Source organism: Etheostoma cragini, chromosome 6 (assembly GCF_013103735.1).
Source record: "Etheostoma cragini isolate CJK2018 chromosome 6, CSU_Ecrag_1.0, whole genome shotgun sequence".
Lineage (NCBI taxonomy): Eukaryota > Metazoa > Chordata > Actinopteri > Perciformes > Percidae > Etheostoma > Etheostoma cragini.
This window is the reverse complement of record NC_048412.1, coordinates 19,953,476-19,970,771: the sequence shown is the minus strand read 5'-3', so window position 1 is coordinate 19,970,771 and position 17,296 is coordinate 19,953,476. Positions and strand designations below refer to the sequence as shown.

Genomic DNA, 17,296 nt, shown 5'->3' with positions numbered 1-17,296 from the left:
CCCCTCATTTTCCAAGTATTATATAAGTTATATGTATATATAATTATAAATATAAACATAATAAACCCAATAAACAAACAACGTAATATTACATGCCCGAAAAGGAGTAGTAAGAATTATTCACTTTTATGGTCCCATCCCTTCTGCATAACTCAAACATAATAACAACATAATATTATATATACATACAGTATATATATACACACACACACACACACAAACACACACATGCCTCGATCTTACAAATGTTTATTTTGATATTTGGACTTTAGCTTCACCAAAACATCACAAGTTGGCTTTAGTGTTACACATATGGGTCTCTATGCCCTTCTTCCCATCCACAGACTCCTTGTACTCATGGGTTGCATATGTGATTTCCCTCTGAAGCTGTACTAGGATAGGAATTTTCAATGGTACAGCTCCAATATAAATTGCAAGTTTGATTATAAATTCCCTTTTAATAAAATGTCAAGTTTATTCCTTTCACAAAGTGGTGAATTCAGTACACACTGTCAACCCAAAATGTGTAAAATAAGCTACATGTCTGTAATGCATGACATGTATGACAGTCTCAACTGTACATGCTGCGCTGCTAAAATATAAAGGGCATTCGCAGCAGCAATTGCAACACAGGAAATCCACAAAGGCGCTGTGCAGTACACCCTAGTTACAAATAAAGCTAAAAAAAACTTCACAGCAAGAGGCTGTTTTATCTTGATGTAGTAAATCTTTCAGAAAATGATTTCACAGAGAAATCAAACTGACAATGACACTAACAATTCATCTCAACTGAAGAAACTCCAGTAAGTGATATGACAATGTAGACTGTGAGGCAATGTAAACTTGCCAAGTGTCAGATATTTTGAAAACACTTTTTAGAACCGAGGTTGCTATCCCTTTCACATATCTGGGTGTGTTAGGCCATTGTGGGAAATGTTGCAAATCATGAATTGACTAAATCCTGTTTATTTGTATTGCAAGATGAAATTACAGGTAACTCTCACAACCCGGCTGGCCAAAGGAATGCAGAAAACACATAAGTGGTATCTAATCGTAAAATAACAGCAGAACCACACAGTTTAAAACCAAAATTGATGTTGTCACATGGATTCTGTCACAGATCTGAGATATGAGCCCTTCTGTACATCATCAGATGATGTAACCACAGCTGTTACCATACATAAAGGGCTTTCAATGTGTTTGGGTTCTGATGTTAGTGTCATACTAACCTAAAATCTGGTGAGACCACTTTACTCAAAACCAGAAGCTGCTAGAGGAAGAAGTGGTTCAAACGGTGAGATTTCAGCAGGTGTTCAAACAGCAGTAAAAAGGAAATCTTCACATTGTGCTTTCATATTAATCTCAACATCATGAATAATTAATACATATTCCAAAAAACAGTTTATTCATCTAATAACAGTAATATGATACAACACTGAACTGTCATTGTAATTGTTAAAACAACTGGTTGTGTAAAATGATGTGTGTCTATGCAAACTTAGCAACATGCTAGGCAACACTATAAGACAGTGTGGACAGGATTATAGGAATCAAAACTAGAATGTGGGAGGAAACAATATGTAATATATTTGAATTCTTTCAGTTCTTCAAATGACATGCATCTCCATGGTTTCACAGTTGCACTTTGATACCAAACATAAATAGGGCCACGCTCATAACCTAACTGGCCTTCTGAAAAACAGTAATACCTTTACTGTATCACTCACTTAACATTCTTAAAGCTTTTACAAAAGTGTGAACATAAAAAAAATTAAAAAAATAAGGTTGTAATAAATGCTGTTATGTGGTGGAGAAACATACACAGACACTTCAACAGGTAGTAATGCAAATTAGAAACCCTTTTCCTTTCTAATACTTCTTTAGTTGGGAGAGAAAAGGCCAATCACAGTGGGTTTTGTTTAGGTCCAAAGTAGAAAGAATCTCAGAAGCAGCCACACATAACTGCAGTACATTCTTCTGCAGATATTCAACCAAAACCTACAGAGCTTGTTTGTGGATATGAAAATGAAACACTTTGAAACTACTCTCTAAAACTACATTGATGCTATGAAGATGTCCATATCTCATTCATGCTTTCAAATTATAAACCATCCTTTTTCAAATATCTGAATAATGTAATGTCACATTAGACTACTGGAAGTTACGTTTGTGCTGCATTTCCCAGCTAAACCATACAATAAAACTCCAGGTGTGAATGCTTTTCCTTTTTTAAGTAAAATGGTCAGTGGAAATCACAATTCAATTATTTTCCTGCAGTGTTTGTCCCTGGTTGTGGGCTGAAAAAGTTACTGGTTTGACTACTTTCATGGTGAGATGCTTGCACTTCCATCTGGCCTCTCTCTCCACGAGAAGGGCATTTAATGTGCAAAAACAGAAGAGGAAAGAAAAGGTGTGAAAACAACAGGAACATGCTCTCTTTGAACCCATTTGCTCAGGGGATGGGCGAGGGGAAACAGACGAGACACTTAAACTCAAGAGCTGTCACAGGTGTCGGGTTTGCAATCTGGTGATCTGGTTTGCATACATATGAGCAATACTGAGAGTGCAATAAATGATCTATGAAATGGTTAGTGAAAATGAATTACGATGAGATTTTACACTGATATCCAATGTATAAATAGTATCAGGGTTTGTTTTGATAAGGCAATAAAAGGTCCAGCATTACTAACAACCATGTCCGCTAACTTGCATTGTTCTTCCCCGTCTTTGATGATTGTTGATCAGTGGAATAGCGTGACCATTGGGAGGATTGTGTGGTGTCACCTGCTTACATGTTGTCCTGCACAAGATAAACAAAACACTCATAGAAACACAGCTCAGTGGTCTACAGGCCACAGAATATACCAATTAAACAACATGTAGACTAATATGTAGTTAGTACAATTTTTACTTGTTCTTTTCACAGGTAGAAATTCAAAATTGAATGAGCTATCACATTTGCATTTAATGCATTTGCAAGTACTTGAATCTGTATCATACTGTATTTACTTATTGACATAATGGCAACAATGCTTTTAGATCAATGTGTATTGCAGATATTTTTGTCTTGTTTGTTGTGCAGCATTTATTGTCATCCTTTTATCTATTAATTGCTCAACTGTATCTACATTGCTTTTAATTTGGTGACTAAACAGGCTATACTAATGTCCTATTTGAATATGTGCTAGCTTCTGTGTTAGTTTTACTACTGAAGTGGCAGTTCCATATGTTGTCTGCTGTGTCCTTTTTCCTCCTTTGTCATTGTGAATTGATGCCATGGGGTAAATAGAGTTGTTTAATCTAATCCAAATGTGCAGTTCAGAAAGTTATTTAATTCAGCTTCCACATCTCTATTGAATGCTATATTAAAAAATACCATTAAATGCCTATAAAGCATGGCCTGAGCAGACACATGAATGAATAACTTAGAGACACATTAGAGAAACTGAAAATAAAAAGGAGAGTTAATTCATGCCATTAATCTGGTCGAATGGCACGAAGAGGGCCTTTAAAGTGGTTTATAAAGGAAGTTAAAGAGCCTATCTGTAAAAAAAAGTCACCTGAAAGTAAAACGTTCTGCACGCTTTTGTTCAATGACTAGAATAAAGGCAGATGTTTTCCTGAGGGTGCCAGCGTCACTCAAAATCTAATGAACATACAATAATGTCACAACATTTATGCACACAACAGATTTTTCAAAGTCAGCACTCAGCATGATGCACAAAAAATTATGAAAACTGTATAGCACCTTTAAAAACAAGGGTTTACAAAGTGCTTTGACAGTGGAAACAAAAGCACATAAGCCATACATAAAACATTCATTTCTCTTTAATGCCAACATATTTTAAAATGAAACTTATGCAGTCAATGTACATTCATGAAATGTTATTCATCAGTTTCTATGGAAAGTGCATCAGCCTACTCAAATTCAGTGACATTTCATATGCATTGGTGTAAAGTCCCATCATTAACACATGACACAGTAGGGCATCATAGAGAGTAATGGTTTGTTTCCAGACTTCAGATTTACCATCCAGATCTCAAATTATTCAATGTTCCAATGAATAAAGTAAAATAATAGTTTTTGTCAACGTGAGCAGTTTTCTCTAAAACATGAAACCCTCATGGTTGTGTTTCCTTATTGTAAAAATGCTGAATTTTTTATCTTAGGTGTGAGAAGAGGTGGGGTTATATTCTCCTCTCTGTGTTCTTCCTTTGTGGTGGCCCCATAGAAGTTGTCGTTAGGGACACTGGATCACTAGAACTAATTTCTGCTAGCCTTGTGAACCTGCTCACTGAGGAGACTACAATATCAAAGGATTACAATTTGGTGAGTTATTACATTAATTCTTATTTTTTAGATATAGCATGTATCTAGGAATATTTTAACATATATACCATTAGTTGTTATTCGAGAATTTCAATTCCCATGTATGAATCAATGCATGTACTTCTTACATATTTTTTTGTGTATGTGATCTTTACCTTATTAACTAATTACTGAAAAACATGAATGAAATATTTAATGTTGTGTTTCTTATATCTTTGTTCACCCCTTTTGCTGTTTGTTCTCACAACTTTAGTTCACAGTATGAGACAATGAACTGTGATGTGCAATAAGACAATGATGAAGCTACAGTCGAATTAGGGGAATTTTGTGAATTTTGAATCATTCACTGTGACCAAATGATAATTTATATCAATAGTTAACAATGCCAATTTAAATTGTGATAAATGCTTTGGTGCATCAAGGCTCTTAACTTGCTGCAAACTCTAAAACTGAGAATAAACATGCTTCCTCTTGGACATTTACATAAATTTGTCTTCCACATTTGCAAGCACGAAGCAATTCTGTTCTTACCCTAGTGCAGTGTGACTGAAATGGTACCTCTTAACCATACAAAGCCTTGCATTGTAACAACAGTTACAATGCAAAATTTATGGTGGTATTTCATGCTTATATTTAAAAAACAACAAGAGTAGCTAAAAGTTCTTTCACGTTCAGATTATTTTAACGCGATGGTAACTTATCTGTCCAGAGGAAACAGAATGACTACTTTTGTCAAAGAGAAAGGGTTAGAGTTGCTCTAATGCACTTCTTTTCTACTCTCCCAGAAAGTCAATAAAACTGCTACAACTTGTCCAGAAAAGTGCTTTGAGAGTTTTAACAAGGGTTAAATAACAAAATAATAAGCTAATTGTTTTTTTTATGTTCACTCAAGTTCAAGATTATGTTTCTGCAAAAAGCCTCTTTTACTGAAATGCTTATAATTGTGACTAATCAAATGTGGTCTGATTCTGTCTTGTTTGTTCATTTATTGTATTGCGCAGATCATTTAAATGAATTGTGAGAAAAGTGCTTTAAAAAAACAGATACAGCAGGTGGACAGATTTGTGTAAAACTACACAGCAGCCCCATGTGGTTGAAAAAGACTATGCTTGTAAAATAATTAAAACCCAATTGATGTAAATATTTGAAATTTCTTGTTATTCTTTTTCTGCAGAGTTTACAGATGGATGAATTGAAATGGAACGGGAACCTTGATGACCTTTATGAATTAGATGCAAACTACTCTGATAAAAACTACAGTTGTTGTAAGGGGGGTGATGTGTGCGACCTAGAAGAGGGCATGCATTTTGAGGCGATGTTCATCCCAGTTCTGTACTCTGTGGCATTTGTTGTGGGTGTCCTGGGGAACGGAGTGCTGCTGGGAGTTCTGCTTCAGAGCAGGAGGACCTGGAGTGTGACAGACACCTTCATTCTCCATCTGGGTGTGGCAGATGTCCTGCTGCTGGTGACACTACCCCTCTGGGCTGCACAGTCCGCTCAACATACAGGATGGACCTTTGGAACCCCTCTCTGTAAGATCACTGGAGCTGTTTTTACGGTAAGAGGTGGGAGCAGGAAAGGTGCACCAAAACTTCATAAAAGTGCATGATTTACAGGGGTTGCAAAATGACTTTTCACTTGTCTCTGATTTTTTGGTATCCTCAGATCAACTTCTACTGTGGGATCTTTCTGCTGGCCTGCATCAGTCTGGACCGGTACCTGTCTATTGTCCATGCCACCCAAATGTATTCCCGCAGAAAGCCCTGGGTCGTTCAGGTCAGCTGCTTGGTAGTGTGGCTCTTCTCCCTGTTCCTTTCAATCCCAGACTGGATCTTTCTGGATGCAGTGAAGGATGACAGACGACAAAAAACAGAGTGCATTCCCAACTACTTTGCCTTCAACTCTGAGTCAGTACATGACTGGAGGCTGGCGTCACGCCTGCTCTACCACACGGTGGGTTTCCTGCTGCCTTCAGCTGTCTTGATCTTCTGCTACTCCTGCATCCTGCGGCGGCTGCGGTGTGGCTCCCAGGGCCTCCAAAAGCAGAAAGCTTTTAAGGTCATTGTGGCTGTGGTGGTGGTTTTCTTTCTCTGCTGGACACCATACAACATTACACTCATGATGGACACTCTTCATTCCAACAACACCAGCGGGGACTGCGGAGTCAGAACAATTCTGGAGAAAGCCAAGATAGTCACCTCCTCCATCGGTTACCTCCACTGCAGCCTCAATCCCATCCTGTATGCCTTTGTGGGTGTGAAGTTCCGGCGTCAGCTCCTGGACATCCTGAGGTCTCTGGGCTGTAAGCTTAAGACAACGGCTAAAGTGCAATCTGTTGGTACCAGCAGGAGAAGCTCCATTTGGTCTGAGTCTGCTGATACCTCCAACTCCATTGCTATCTGAGACACAAACATATTAACAACCACAAGTACAAGCTTACAAACTTACTTAAACTGACAGAAAGACAGAGACATGAGCAGCTAGGGGTAAAATGTGATTCTGTAAACATGTTTTGTTATTTTAAAAGGTGCTCTAAACGATGTTGGGTGACGTTACTTGTTGTTGAAGTTAGTACAATTTTCAAACAAAACAAGACGAGCTTGCCCCTCCCTCCTCTTCATCCCTTCCCCTCCCTTCTGTGCTTCCCCTACATTAACCCCCCCACCCCCAAATCCTTCTTGTTGGTTCTTGGCTGGAACACTGTTTGTGTATGCTTCGTGGTGTTTTTTCACAGTGTGTTCTGGGGACAGACAGCTCGCGGATGGTGGGGAGTTTGCTGTTTGTGACAACAAAGGTTGTAGCCTAAAACACATGTGACATCGCTTAGAGCACCTTTAACAGTGCATTGGTCACGTGACAGTTGGACAAAAATAATGTCTATGTGGGAATTTTCCTCTACTTGTAGGCAGCAGATCTATTTTTCTTGTAGCAAAAATAGTAGAAACATTTCCCTTTTCTGATTGCAAATCAGTGTTGTATTTTAACATGCAATACTGCAGTATTAATACTGGAGCTACTGTCTTAGATACATAACTTTATACAATACTTTTAAGTTACATTTTATACCACAGTTAAACTCTTTTACATTATGTTTTTTATACATGGATTGTTCACAAACCAAATAACATGTTATTTTCTTTAATCATAACCAGCGTATTTTCAACATTGTTGTAACAGGATCCCTTAAAGGCCTGAGATAATTTAGAGAATGTCTAAACATGTGAGAAAAGTATATATCTGTAGAGTAGAGAAAGCTTTGAAACTCCTGTTGGACCATAATGTAAATTTGTGAAGAATAAAACAGATGTAAAATAAATTTGATTTTTGTAAGATAGTGGTGGCTAGTAAAAAAAGTAAAAAAAAAAAGAAAATCTATTTTTTTCACTTCAATGTAAATTTGACAAGTTGTCCCTTCAATAAAATTAAGAAAAGAATTGTGTGTTTACTTGCATCTGTTATTTCAATTAACATCTTTGATAAATACTGTATGTTGTTCCGGAACATGTTATGACTCAAGTTTTAATTACAATTGTTGGATCATAATTTGTATTGTTATATATTCCTTTAACACTAAGGGGTCATAAATTCAAAACTTTTTTCCCCTGTGAATTCTTGCAAAAACCAAGCATACATATACTTCAGATAAAAGTCAATTATGTCATTTTCGGAGCATCTTTCGGAGTAACTCATCTATCAGGCCCTCATCTAAAAGCCCCATTCTCACTCAGCAAGTGGGCTCCACTATCAAGGGTTCTAGTGACATTTGGAATATTACATAGGGAGAGGAATTAATTGATAATGGATTAAATCCTAATCACAATTATTTAACATGATTACTCATTGTCTTTTGGAAAGATGTTGCAAATATTTGTGATCCAAAATCGTAATCATGATAAAAATGTTGATTAGTTGCACTGCCCTATATGTCCCTTCACTTGATGTCCATTTGTCTTGGTTGTCTCTACCGAGACACTAAGTTACACACACTGCTGATGTTGAGATTCATTATGGGCAGAAGTAGGCCCTGGTAATGCCACCTGGCATTCTAACTTTTAAGTTATATTAAATGGATGAACGGGTGCAAATTTACTACGTATCCACCTCAGCCCCAATCAGCACAGAATCATTGGGAATGGAATACATAACCTAAACCTAACACCTGGTGTGTACTGTCCCGTGAATCCAGAGTTCTTGTGAGAGCACAATTTCAATTTGCTCAGCTTTGGTATTCAATAATGACGTTCATTAACTATGCCCTTGTGGTTGAGCTGCACCATTCATATTGGTGTACCTGATACAGGCGGGCAAGAGGCGAAAACAGATGACGACCGTCCGCTAGTAGCTAAGGTAAGGGGCTCTGGATACATCAACCAATGTATCACTGTGATTGGTCATAGTGCTGACCAATTGTGTGTAGTGAGATTTTCAAATGCAGGAATAGTGCTGCCCTCAAGTTAGTTAGTTAGTATATACATACATACACACACACACACAATAGAAATTATTATAACCTAACCCTTAAATTTTAGTAGTGAGAAGTGAGACTGTGCAACATTCCTTTCTATTCTCTCATCTGTTTGTATATATTGAGCATGAGAGACATTTTAATGTCTTAACCTTTCTAGAATTTTCAATATGCTCATGAGTAGTCAGGACCAGGTGATTAATTATGATAAATGCAAGAACAAAAACTGCAAAGCCACATGTAGCGGTTTCAGTGGAAATAGCTTTCGTTCTTTTTCCAGGAAATTGAAACAAAGTAACAAAATGCAGCCGCACATCCTCAAATATGTGGCATGAGCAGAAACGATGAGAAATATCATGACTTGTTCCAGTCTTCTCCGAATCAACCACTATGCATACAACACCAATACAAACTAGAGATCTTAAACAGGGGGGTCTGGGACTCCTCAGGGAGGAATTTATTTTCAAATTTTTCAAATTAAAATGTCTTAACACAATTCTAACATTTTATTAGCAAATATAAATCACCACAGGTTGCCTACACGTTATTGTAGGCCCAGTTTAAAACGCAACTTAATTTGATACAATATACGTAGTAGGGGGTCTCTGCTCCGTCCCCCTTTTAGTTAAAGGGTCCTTTGCTTAAAAGACGTTGAAGACCACTGATAGAAACCACAACGTGCCACCACTGCTATCCCCTGAAAAACATATGCGTAATTTACATGAGGGACAAACATTTGACTACAGTAGGGTGGTGGCGGTGTTAAAAGAGATCATACCTTAAACTGGATATTGTTTGACTCCAGCAACATCCAGGGTGTATATAGTATAAACAGTTAACTCCAGAAGCAGCAGCTCTACGGGTTAAGTCACTAAGTCACTCTCAGTGGCTGAGAGCAAAGAGAGTGAAGAGTTAGTACTGTAAACTCTTCCAGTCTTTGCTGCACGTCCCATTCAAGCACATCAAGCTCTGTGTGGTATGTGGTCAACATGCATCAGTCTTGTTTTTAATCATGTATTCCCAATACCCCTTTCTTGTGGACAGTAGAGCAAAGTTTGCGTTTGACAAGTTCGGTTCTCATCAATGAAAAGTCCTGATTAGCTGCTCGTCTGTGTCTTGGTAGCAGAAAAGCTCTAGCTGATGCAGGAAGTAACACTTCAATCTGATGCAACACTCAAGACTAATTATAACCAGAAATGCTATAAACTTGATGTGTTGCTGCTGTCACAGTCAACCAGATAACGCAACCATTCTTAATGAAACTTCGGCTTGAGATAAACTAAAAAACAATTTTACTAAAACCAGGAACAGGAAAAAAATATGCTGCCTGAGAAGAATTTATTGTGTAAAATTATAGTACATTGAGTTTTTTAAAGAAATCACAGTTGGAAAACTTGGAACATTTGGGAAACCACAAATGTAGTGCTCAAAACAACAAGCACTGTTTATCTTTTAAAATAACACATTATCTTTTCTAATTCTTCTTCTTTTCCCCATTTTCCACATACATTTTTTTTTTCCACAGTCAACTTCCTTTCTGAAAAAAGAAAGATTTTTTTGAATTTTTTTCATTATACACAAAATACTTCGCTTTCATAATGACAATAATAACATTATTATACAATACAAATATAAATAACATATATCTACAATTTAATTAACTCATGATTTAGGGTGACAAGCTAAAGTTGGGCAGCAGTGATTACAAAATAAAAATACCCCAGTATATTTAACCATGAAACATTCACATTAAAGTGCAATGTGAATGAGTCATTTTTTATAAATATCTATTTCTAATCATGACCTCATCATAAACTCCTACATTCTTTGAACCCATGACACAACCTTACACTAAACACCCCTATGGGGAGGAGCACTATTCAGCTCCCATCTAAGTCTGAGGATTGCAGTTTTGTCCATTATTCAACACTGACTTGACTGCACCTGATGATCCACACTTGTGATCGTTCTCAGCTCTTCCTCCTCGTGATTCTGGTCAGGCGGGGCCTCCTCGCCCACACCCAACTCCCACAGTGAGCACTCAGATTCAACTGTAGTACGTTTCAACATGGCCAGTGTCCGTTTCCTAAAGTTTCCACACAGGCCGAGATAAAGCAGAGGCCGGAGGCAGGCGTGCATGCAGCCCAGACCAAATGTGACCATCAGAGCTTTTTTCAGGGAATGTTGAGGAATTCCAGAGAAACCATTATCGGGATTATTAGAGCTGTTGCTGAATGTGTCCACAATGAGTGTGATGTTGTATGGCATCCAGCAGAGAAAGAAGACCACTACCAGGAGCAGGATGACCATGAAAGCTCTCTGCTTCTGGAGGCCTTCAGAGCTTCGCTTCAGCTGCAGCAGACTACAGGAGCAGCAGATGATCAGGGCGAGAGCAGGCAGCAGGAAGCCCAGCGTGTGGTGGAGCAGGCGTGACACAAGCTTCCAGTCAGTTACTGACTGAGTGTAGCTGTGAACACATTCTTGCGCCGGATCTTTCCTCGCCACCAGGAAAATATAGTGAGGGATGGTGAGGATCAGGCAGACGAGCCAGACTGACAGGCAGCTGATATGAGCTAACCTGGGCTTCTTCTGGGAGTAAAGCTGGGTGGCGTGGACGATGGACAAGTAGCGATCCAGACTGATGCAAACCAGCAGAAAGATCCCACAGTAAAAATTGATCTAGAAAAAAAGAAAAGAAAAACTTGAGCTGCTATCTAGTGAATGATGGAAACTTCTGGCCATCTTTATCCCTTTCACTTCTTCACCCTGCTCTGACCCCCCACCCCTGCCTCTTCCCTGTAATGCCTGGTGAAAAGCCACCCAGGAGTATACTTGCTCAATAACAGAATTAAGTACAACGACCCTGGTCTGCCAAGATTCTAGATTGAGTGGGAAATCCTTTTCACAGCTTTACTGAAAAGATCTCCCTTTTTACTTTCCAGCCTGCTTGTTCGAAACACAACTTGGTACTTACATTAAAAACAGCTCCACAGATCTTGCAGAGAAAACCCCAAAAGCACCATCCACATTGTTGAGTGGCCTGTGCAGCCCAGAAGGGCAGCGTCGCTAGCAGCAGAATGTCAGCAACACTCAGGTGGAGGATGAAGATGTCGGATATACTCCAGGATCGCCTCTTTTGAGCCAGCACAGCCAGGAGTAGTCCATTTCCCAGCAAACCTACGACCAGCTCCAAGGAGTACAGAACCGGGATAAACACCGCTTTACCGGCTCTTGACTCAAATTCCTCTTTATACTCATACTCGTCGTAGTCATAGGTGCCATTCTGGCGAAATAATCCATCGAGTTCCACATCCATTGTCATCTACTGAAGAGGCAAAAAGGTTTAACTCAAAAGAGAGAAATCCAAAATGAAGTCCAGATGTGAGAAATACCATCTTATACTCTTTCTCTCTCTCTCTCTCTCTCTCTCTGACAGTTAGTTGTGTGAGAGTTGAGTCTTGAAAATCTCCTTGGAAAGTCCAGTTGTTAAACATGACATAACTCACATGGTGAAATGTTACTGGATTAGGCAACAGACTGGGGTGAAACGGAAAGCACAGTTTCCCTTTGTCACTCTCTCACACACACACACAATGAAGCTATTTTATGCATGGTGCCTGTGAGCTGTAATAACATTTTACTGTTGATAGATATGCAAACACGACATTAAAGCATACGTTCTGGTAGGCCATCATGTGCTAAGAAACTGCACAAGAAGTGTGCGCAGATAAATATAAAGTATTGCTACAGAAAGGATCCATTTCGAAACTGACACAAGAAAAAGAAACAGAAAGGGGAAGTCTTAAATGTCCTATTAGAATTGAATGCTTAGTATAGGCTACTGCAATATTGGCTGTAGCTAAAATTCTGACTCAATGTACTAGTTAACATATATTATAAAACTAAACATTTATTATAAGAGAAAAATCTTTAACCTCGAGATATTTGCACACATATGATCTTACTTACCATAGGAGGTATTCAGCTGCAGACCGAGGGGACAATCACCTCTCTGTGCGCAGTGGACAAATGATCCTAAAGAAGACAACAGCGACCTGCACGTATCTTTTCCCACCGGGGTCAGCAGCTGTGGACGGATGGCCTGACTACAGCTGACAGACTAGACTACAGTTTGTTGTTGCTGTTCAGGGGAGGAAGAGCTTGCAGCTGTCGTGCGTCCGTAAAGTTCAGCAGAAGTTTCAGCGCAAACTTTAAGTATCGCTAAACTTAAAATTAAAGGGAAATCTGAGGGGTTGAGGGCGAACCCGCGAAAACAAGACGAGCAGGGGAAACCATCGACAGTTAAATAACAAAACTAAAGCGGACGATGAGAAAAGCATGGACGCACTTCGCGAGAGGACTGCAACTTATATTAATAATATGCACAGACTGAAATTACATGCACTTACTTTCATTACTTTCTCACTGGATTGTTTTGCTTCATCAAATATTCACCCTTTTTTTCGCACATTGCCAACTCTGACAATTTGCCGTCGCACACGGAAATCCGAGTTGTTCAATTGATTGCTTTTCAAAATAAGATCTGTAATAAAATTCACTGCAACGTCTACAATTAAAAATCCCCAAAACGAGGTTGAGAAATAGACAGTACGGTTCTATTTGTAGTGTGAAGCACAATAAACCAAAGCAGTGGAATAATTCTTATTGATTGGGCCATTTTGGTTTGATACGAGCACTTTATTTTGCAAGCTTAATTACCCTTCTTCCACGTTTCCACTTTCTGTGACTAACTATATTATTAGTATAATAAACATTTATTATTAAAAACATAAAATAAAACACTGTATATTAATAATATAGTATACAGTCTATGGACTTGACGCAATCTTAATACGACATTTCTTTAACTGTCTATGCCTCTGTCAGCTCAGTCGGTAGAGCAGGCTACAGAGATTGTATTTTTATTCCTCGATGCAGAAAGTTGAGAGCTCGAATCTGACCTGTGACAGTTTTCCAGCGTGTCTTCCCTCTCTCGCTCCCCTTTTATGTCTGAGCTGTCCTATCATTAAAGGCCGAAATGGCCATAACATTTTTTTTTATAAAAATTGCTGCCAAAACATTAACTCACAAATTGCCACATTCCACTAGATGGAGCTGTTGTGTTTCCAAACCGAACAAAAGCTGCAGCCGGAGGCCTGTTTCAAGTTTATCTGGTTATTAAGATCATTAAGATGGAATAAAATCAGCAATGGGTGTTTTAATATCAGTGCTTGAGGAGGATTTTTAGGGGGATCGTGGTTTTCCTCAGTTTAGTTAGCTAAAAAAGAACAAATTAAAGAAGAAAAATATATATTTTATAAAATGATTTATATAATTGTATTATTTATAAATATTAAGCTTATGAAATTCAACGCATTGATAAAGATTAAACAAGTGGTTCCCAACCTTTTTGACTGGTGTATGATCTGGTGTAATCAGAAAAGTAACTAGTAACTATAGCTGTCAGACAAAGGCAGTGGTGTAAAAAGTACAGTAAACAGTTTGACTCTGAGATGTAGTGAAGTGAAAAGTTGCACAATATTGAAATACTGAATACTGAAGATGAGCTTTTGATGTTTATATATTTTTATTCAAAAATATTTATTATAAAAAACTTTGTATGTAATTTGAGCACTATACAAAATGTGAAATAACTAGTACTCTCTTAAGTTCCTCTTTCACAGAATTTTGAAGCACAGCTGAGGGAACTGCTGTATATGGACCATTAAAAAATAAAAGAGAAATGACAATTTCAACATGAACAACTTTCAGATATAATTACAAACATTTTCACTGTTTTAAAAGCTAAAACTTGTTTTCCTGCAAAATGAGCATGGAATCTGATGAGAAAAATGTCTGTAGGGATGGGAGATGTGAGTCTGAAACTAAAACTGCTGAACAAGCTTTTCAAGAGTATGAAGCAATCTAGATGTTTCACAAGATTTGACCTATGGACACAAAAATCAACAGTTCTCACCAACAATTACATGACAGCATCAGCACGTGGGATATGGAGTTCGGATTTACTCTATGCGACACATTCACTTAATGATTTCATTGCAGTTTTCTTGAAAAACAGAAAAAAGACCAAACAACGTGTTGTAAGCTGCACCATACTAACAGCTAGATATTAAAGCACCAATGGAAGAAGTGGCCTATGTTACCTTTTGCTCTGTGAACATGTTTTGAAGCCTTAATTAAGCTTAAAGTATATTTTTCATTTAGTACTTTCTTACTCTTGATTCTTTCAAGTTCTTTTACCTCCAAAAACTTCAGACACACGCACAATCTTACCTCCAAAAACTTCTCACACATACACACACACATGCATGCACGCACCCACGCATGCGCACACACGTGCGCACACACACGTACACACACACACACACACACACACACACACGCACACACACACACTCCCTTCTTGTCCATTCCCTCGAATTAGTTTCACACCATAACAGAGTATGAGGTTTGTTCACTTTCTGCGGAGCTGAAAGATCCGGTGGGTCTTCTGATTCTCCTCTCCCTCCATTCCTCCATCCCCAGCAAGCCTCTTCGTCCCAGCAGCCCCTTACACATTTTGACCAGCTCCCTCCTGAACTTCACCCCCACAAAGCCATACAGCAGAGGGTTCAGAGCGCAGTGCGACAGCCCCACACTTTCAGTGATGAGTGTCCCAATGTCCACCACTCGGCCAAACTGGCAACCTCCAGTCACCACGCCCAGCTTGTGCAGACTATCTGCCAGCTGGAAGCAGTTGTACGGTGCCCAGCAGATGACGAACACAGACACTAAAGACACGATGAGGCGGAGAGACTTGCGCTTTTGGCGGCGAGTGGCGTTACAGAGAGACCTGAAGATGCGGATGTAGCAGTAGAGCATAATCAACAAGGGGAGCCCAAACCCTAGAACCACACTGACCAGCTGCAGCCCCACCTGCCACTGGGTGGTGTTCCCAGTGAACCACACCTGGCACAGGAAGGCCTTCTGATGGCCCACTGTGTTCACCTCCACTACCTCTTTGAAGGCAATGTCCACTCCACTCAGGCCCAGGCAGCCCACCCAGATGAAGGCACACGCAATCTGGGCATGGCAGGTATTGCGCTTCCAGCCAGAGCTTACAGCATGAACTATGGCCAGGTAACGGTCAAAGCTGATGCAGGCCAGAAAAAGGATGCCACTGTAGCGGTTCAGGGAGAAGAGGGCACCGGAGATCTTGCAAACAGCCAAGCCGAACATCCAGTGGTGAGCCCACTGCACTGCAAACAGGGGTAGGGTGAAGGCCAGCAGGAGGTCAGAAATGGCCAGGTGAAGGAGGAAGGTGTCCGTCAGAGAGAAAGCACAGGCTCCGCCACTCTGAGATTTTCGATAGCGTCGGATCACACACAGCACCAGCATGTTGCCCAAAAGAGCCAGGACAAACACTAAACTGTATACAACAGGCGAGTACCTCTGTGCAAAACCATATGTCTCCTCCTGTAAGCATGGGGCTGCATGACTCTCTCTCATGCCAGGGGACAAGCTGTAAGTTTCATATCCATAGTCCTGCTGACAGGAGAGGGGTAACAAATGCTGTCAAATTCTTGGTTAAATTCTGGTTTATTTGAGAAAAGTGTTCTTCTCAGCATTTCACGAACTTTATGATGCAAAACCAATAGTTGTTTAAAATTTACTTGAAGCTCAGTAAGGGCAGTTTTAGACATACGATTCCCAAAATGTCAAATGAAATCAGTTTCAGTATTTTTCTTTATCAAAAAGGAACACAATTATCAATTATCATCAAGATAATATTAATATCTGTTGGATTTACAACAGATAAAGAAGTCTCAGTTAGCACTTTGTATTTCCTGGTGACTAATGATGTACATGAAAGATGAGAAAAATATCCACTAACCCAGTAATCTTCTGTGGTTGATGGAACCTGATCCATAGTTGTAGCAAACAAGGAGGCAGCAAAACACCTGCAACCCTCCAACAGTCAAGATAGTACACACTCATAAACACAATGGTGAAACATCCCTTTTTTCTTTCACACTTGTCCAGATGACGGAGGATCAGAAAGAAGAAGTCTTAATTTCAGGAACCGAATCCTTGCACATTTTAGACAGATGCAAACATAGCTATAGGAATTAATGAATGTGTCAGGGAAATTGTGACATATATATATATATATATATAAACATGGCTGCAGCCAGCTATAAAACCCCTTCAGACAGACAGTCAGAGCTGTCTGGTGACTGGTGCACTCAACGTGGGAAATATTCTATTTTCTATCTTCTACTCTATCTGCTAAAGATCCATTTTATGTAACTTTGATATATGAAATCTGTGCTTATAATATCCAAAGAGAACAGAATGTATGGGAATGTAACTCCTTGAGATGTAGAAACTGGTTTTACATAAAAATCCTCCACATATCTAGGAGAAGTGAAAGTGCTTGGTTGGCAAGAATTTCAAAGTCTCCACTATCTTGTTCTTTACGTCTTGCTTGCTTTGAGATG

At 39.1% G+C, this 17,296-nt stretch overlaps 3 protein-coding genes across 5 annotated transcripts; 1 reads left to right on the top strand and 2 right to left on the bottom strand.

Annotated features, from left to right (window-relative positions):
- Positions 1-533: 533 nt before the first annotated feature.
- cxcr3.2 (chemokine (C-X-C motif) receptor 3, tandem duplicate 2) lies at positions 534-17,257 on the bottom strand. Of its 2 annotated transcripts, XR_004656850.1 has the most exons (3): positions 16,690-17,257; positions 14,682-16,340; positions 534-544 (listed from the first exon to the last, which is right to left on the bottom strand). XR_004656850.1 is itself a non-coding variant. In XM_034873247.1 (2 exons), the coding sequence occupies exons 1-2, from the start codon at positions 16,723-16,725 to the stop codon at positions 15,243-15,245; spliced, it is 1,134 nt and encodes a 377-aa protein (XP_034729138.1). In that variant the 5' UTR covers positions 16,726-17,257; the 3' UTR covers positions 14,384-15,242. The 2 variants fall into 2 exon arrangements, 1 of the variants encoding a protein (XP_034729138.1); XM_034873247.1 differs by lacking the exon at positions 534-544 and having other exon boundaries at positions 14,384-16,340.
- On the top strand, positions 4,228-6,935 carry cxcr3.1 (chemokine (C-X-C motif) receptor 3, tandem duplicate 1). The gene is made up of 3 exons (XM_034873248.1): positions 4,228-4,330; positions 5,505-5,888; positions 5,996-6,935. Exons 2-3 carry the CDS (start codon positions 5,514-5,516, stop codon positions 6,731-6,733), a joined length of 1,113 nt encoding a protein of 370 aa, XP_034729139.1. The 5' UTR covers positions 4,228-4,330; positions 5,505-5,513; the 3' UTR covers positions 6,734-6,935.
- On the bottom strand, positions 10,368-13,282 carry LOC117945636 (C-X-C chemokine receptor type 3-like). Of its 2 annotated transcripts, none has more exons than XM_034873250.1 (3): positions 12,765-13,282; positions 11,770-12,120; positions 10,368-11,474 (listed from the first exon to the last, which is right to left on the bottom strand). In XM_034873250.1, the coding sequence occupies exons 2-3, from the start codon at positions 12,115-12,117 to the stop codon at positions 10,719-10,721; spliced, it is 1,104 nt and encodes a 367-aa protein (XP_034729141.1). In that variant the 5' UTR covers positions 12,118-12,120; positions 12,765-13,282; the 3' UTR covers positions 10,368-10,718. The 2 variants fall into 2 exon arrangements, with proteins under 2 accessions (XP_034729141.1, XP_034729140.1); XM_034873249.1 differs by having other exon boundaries at positions 11,770-12,117.
- Positions 17,258-17,296: the final 39 nt, after the last annotated feature.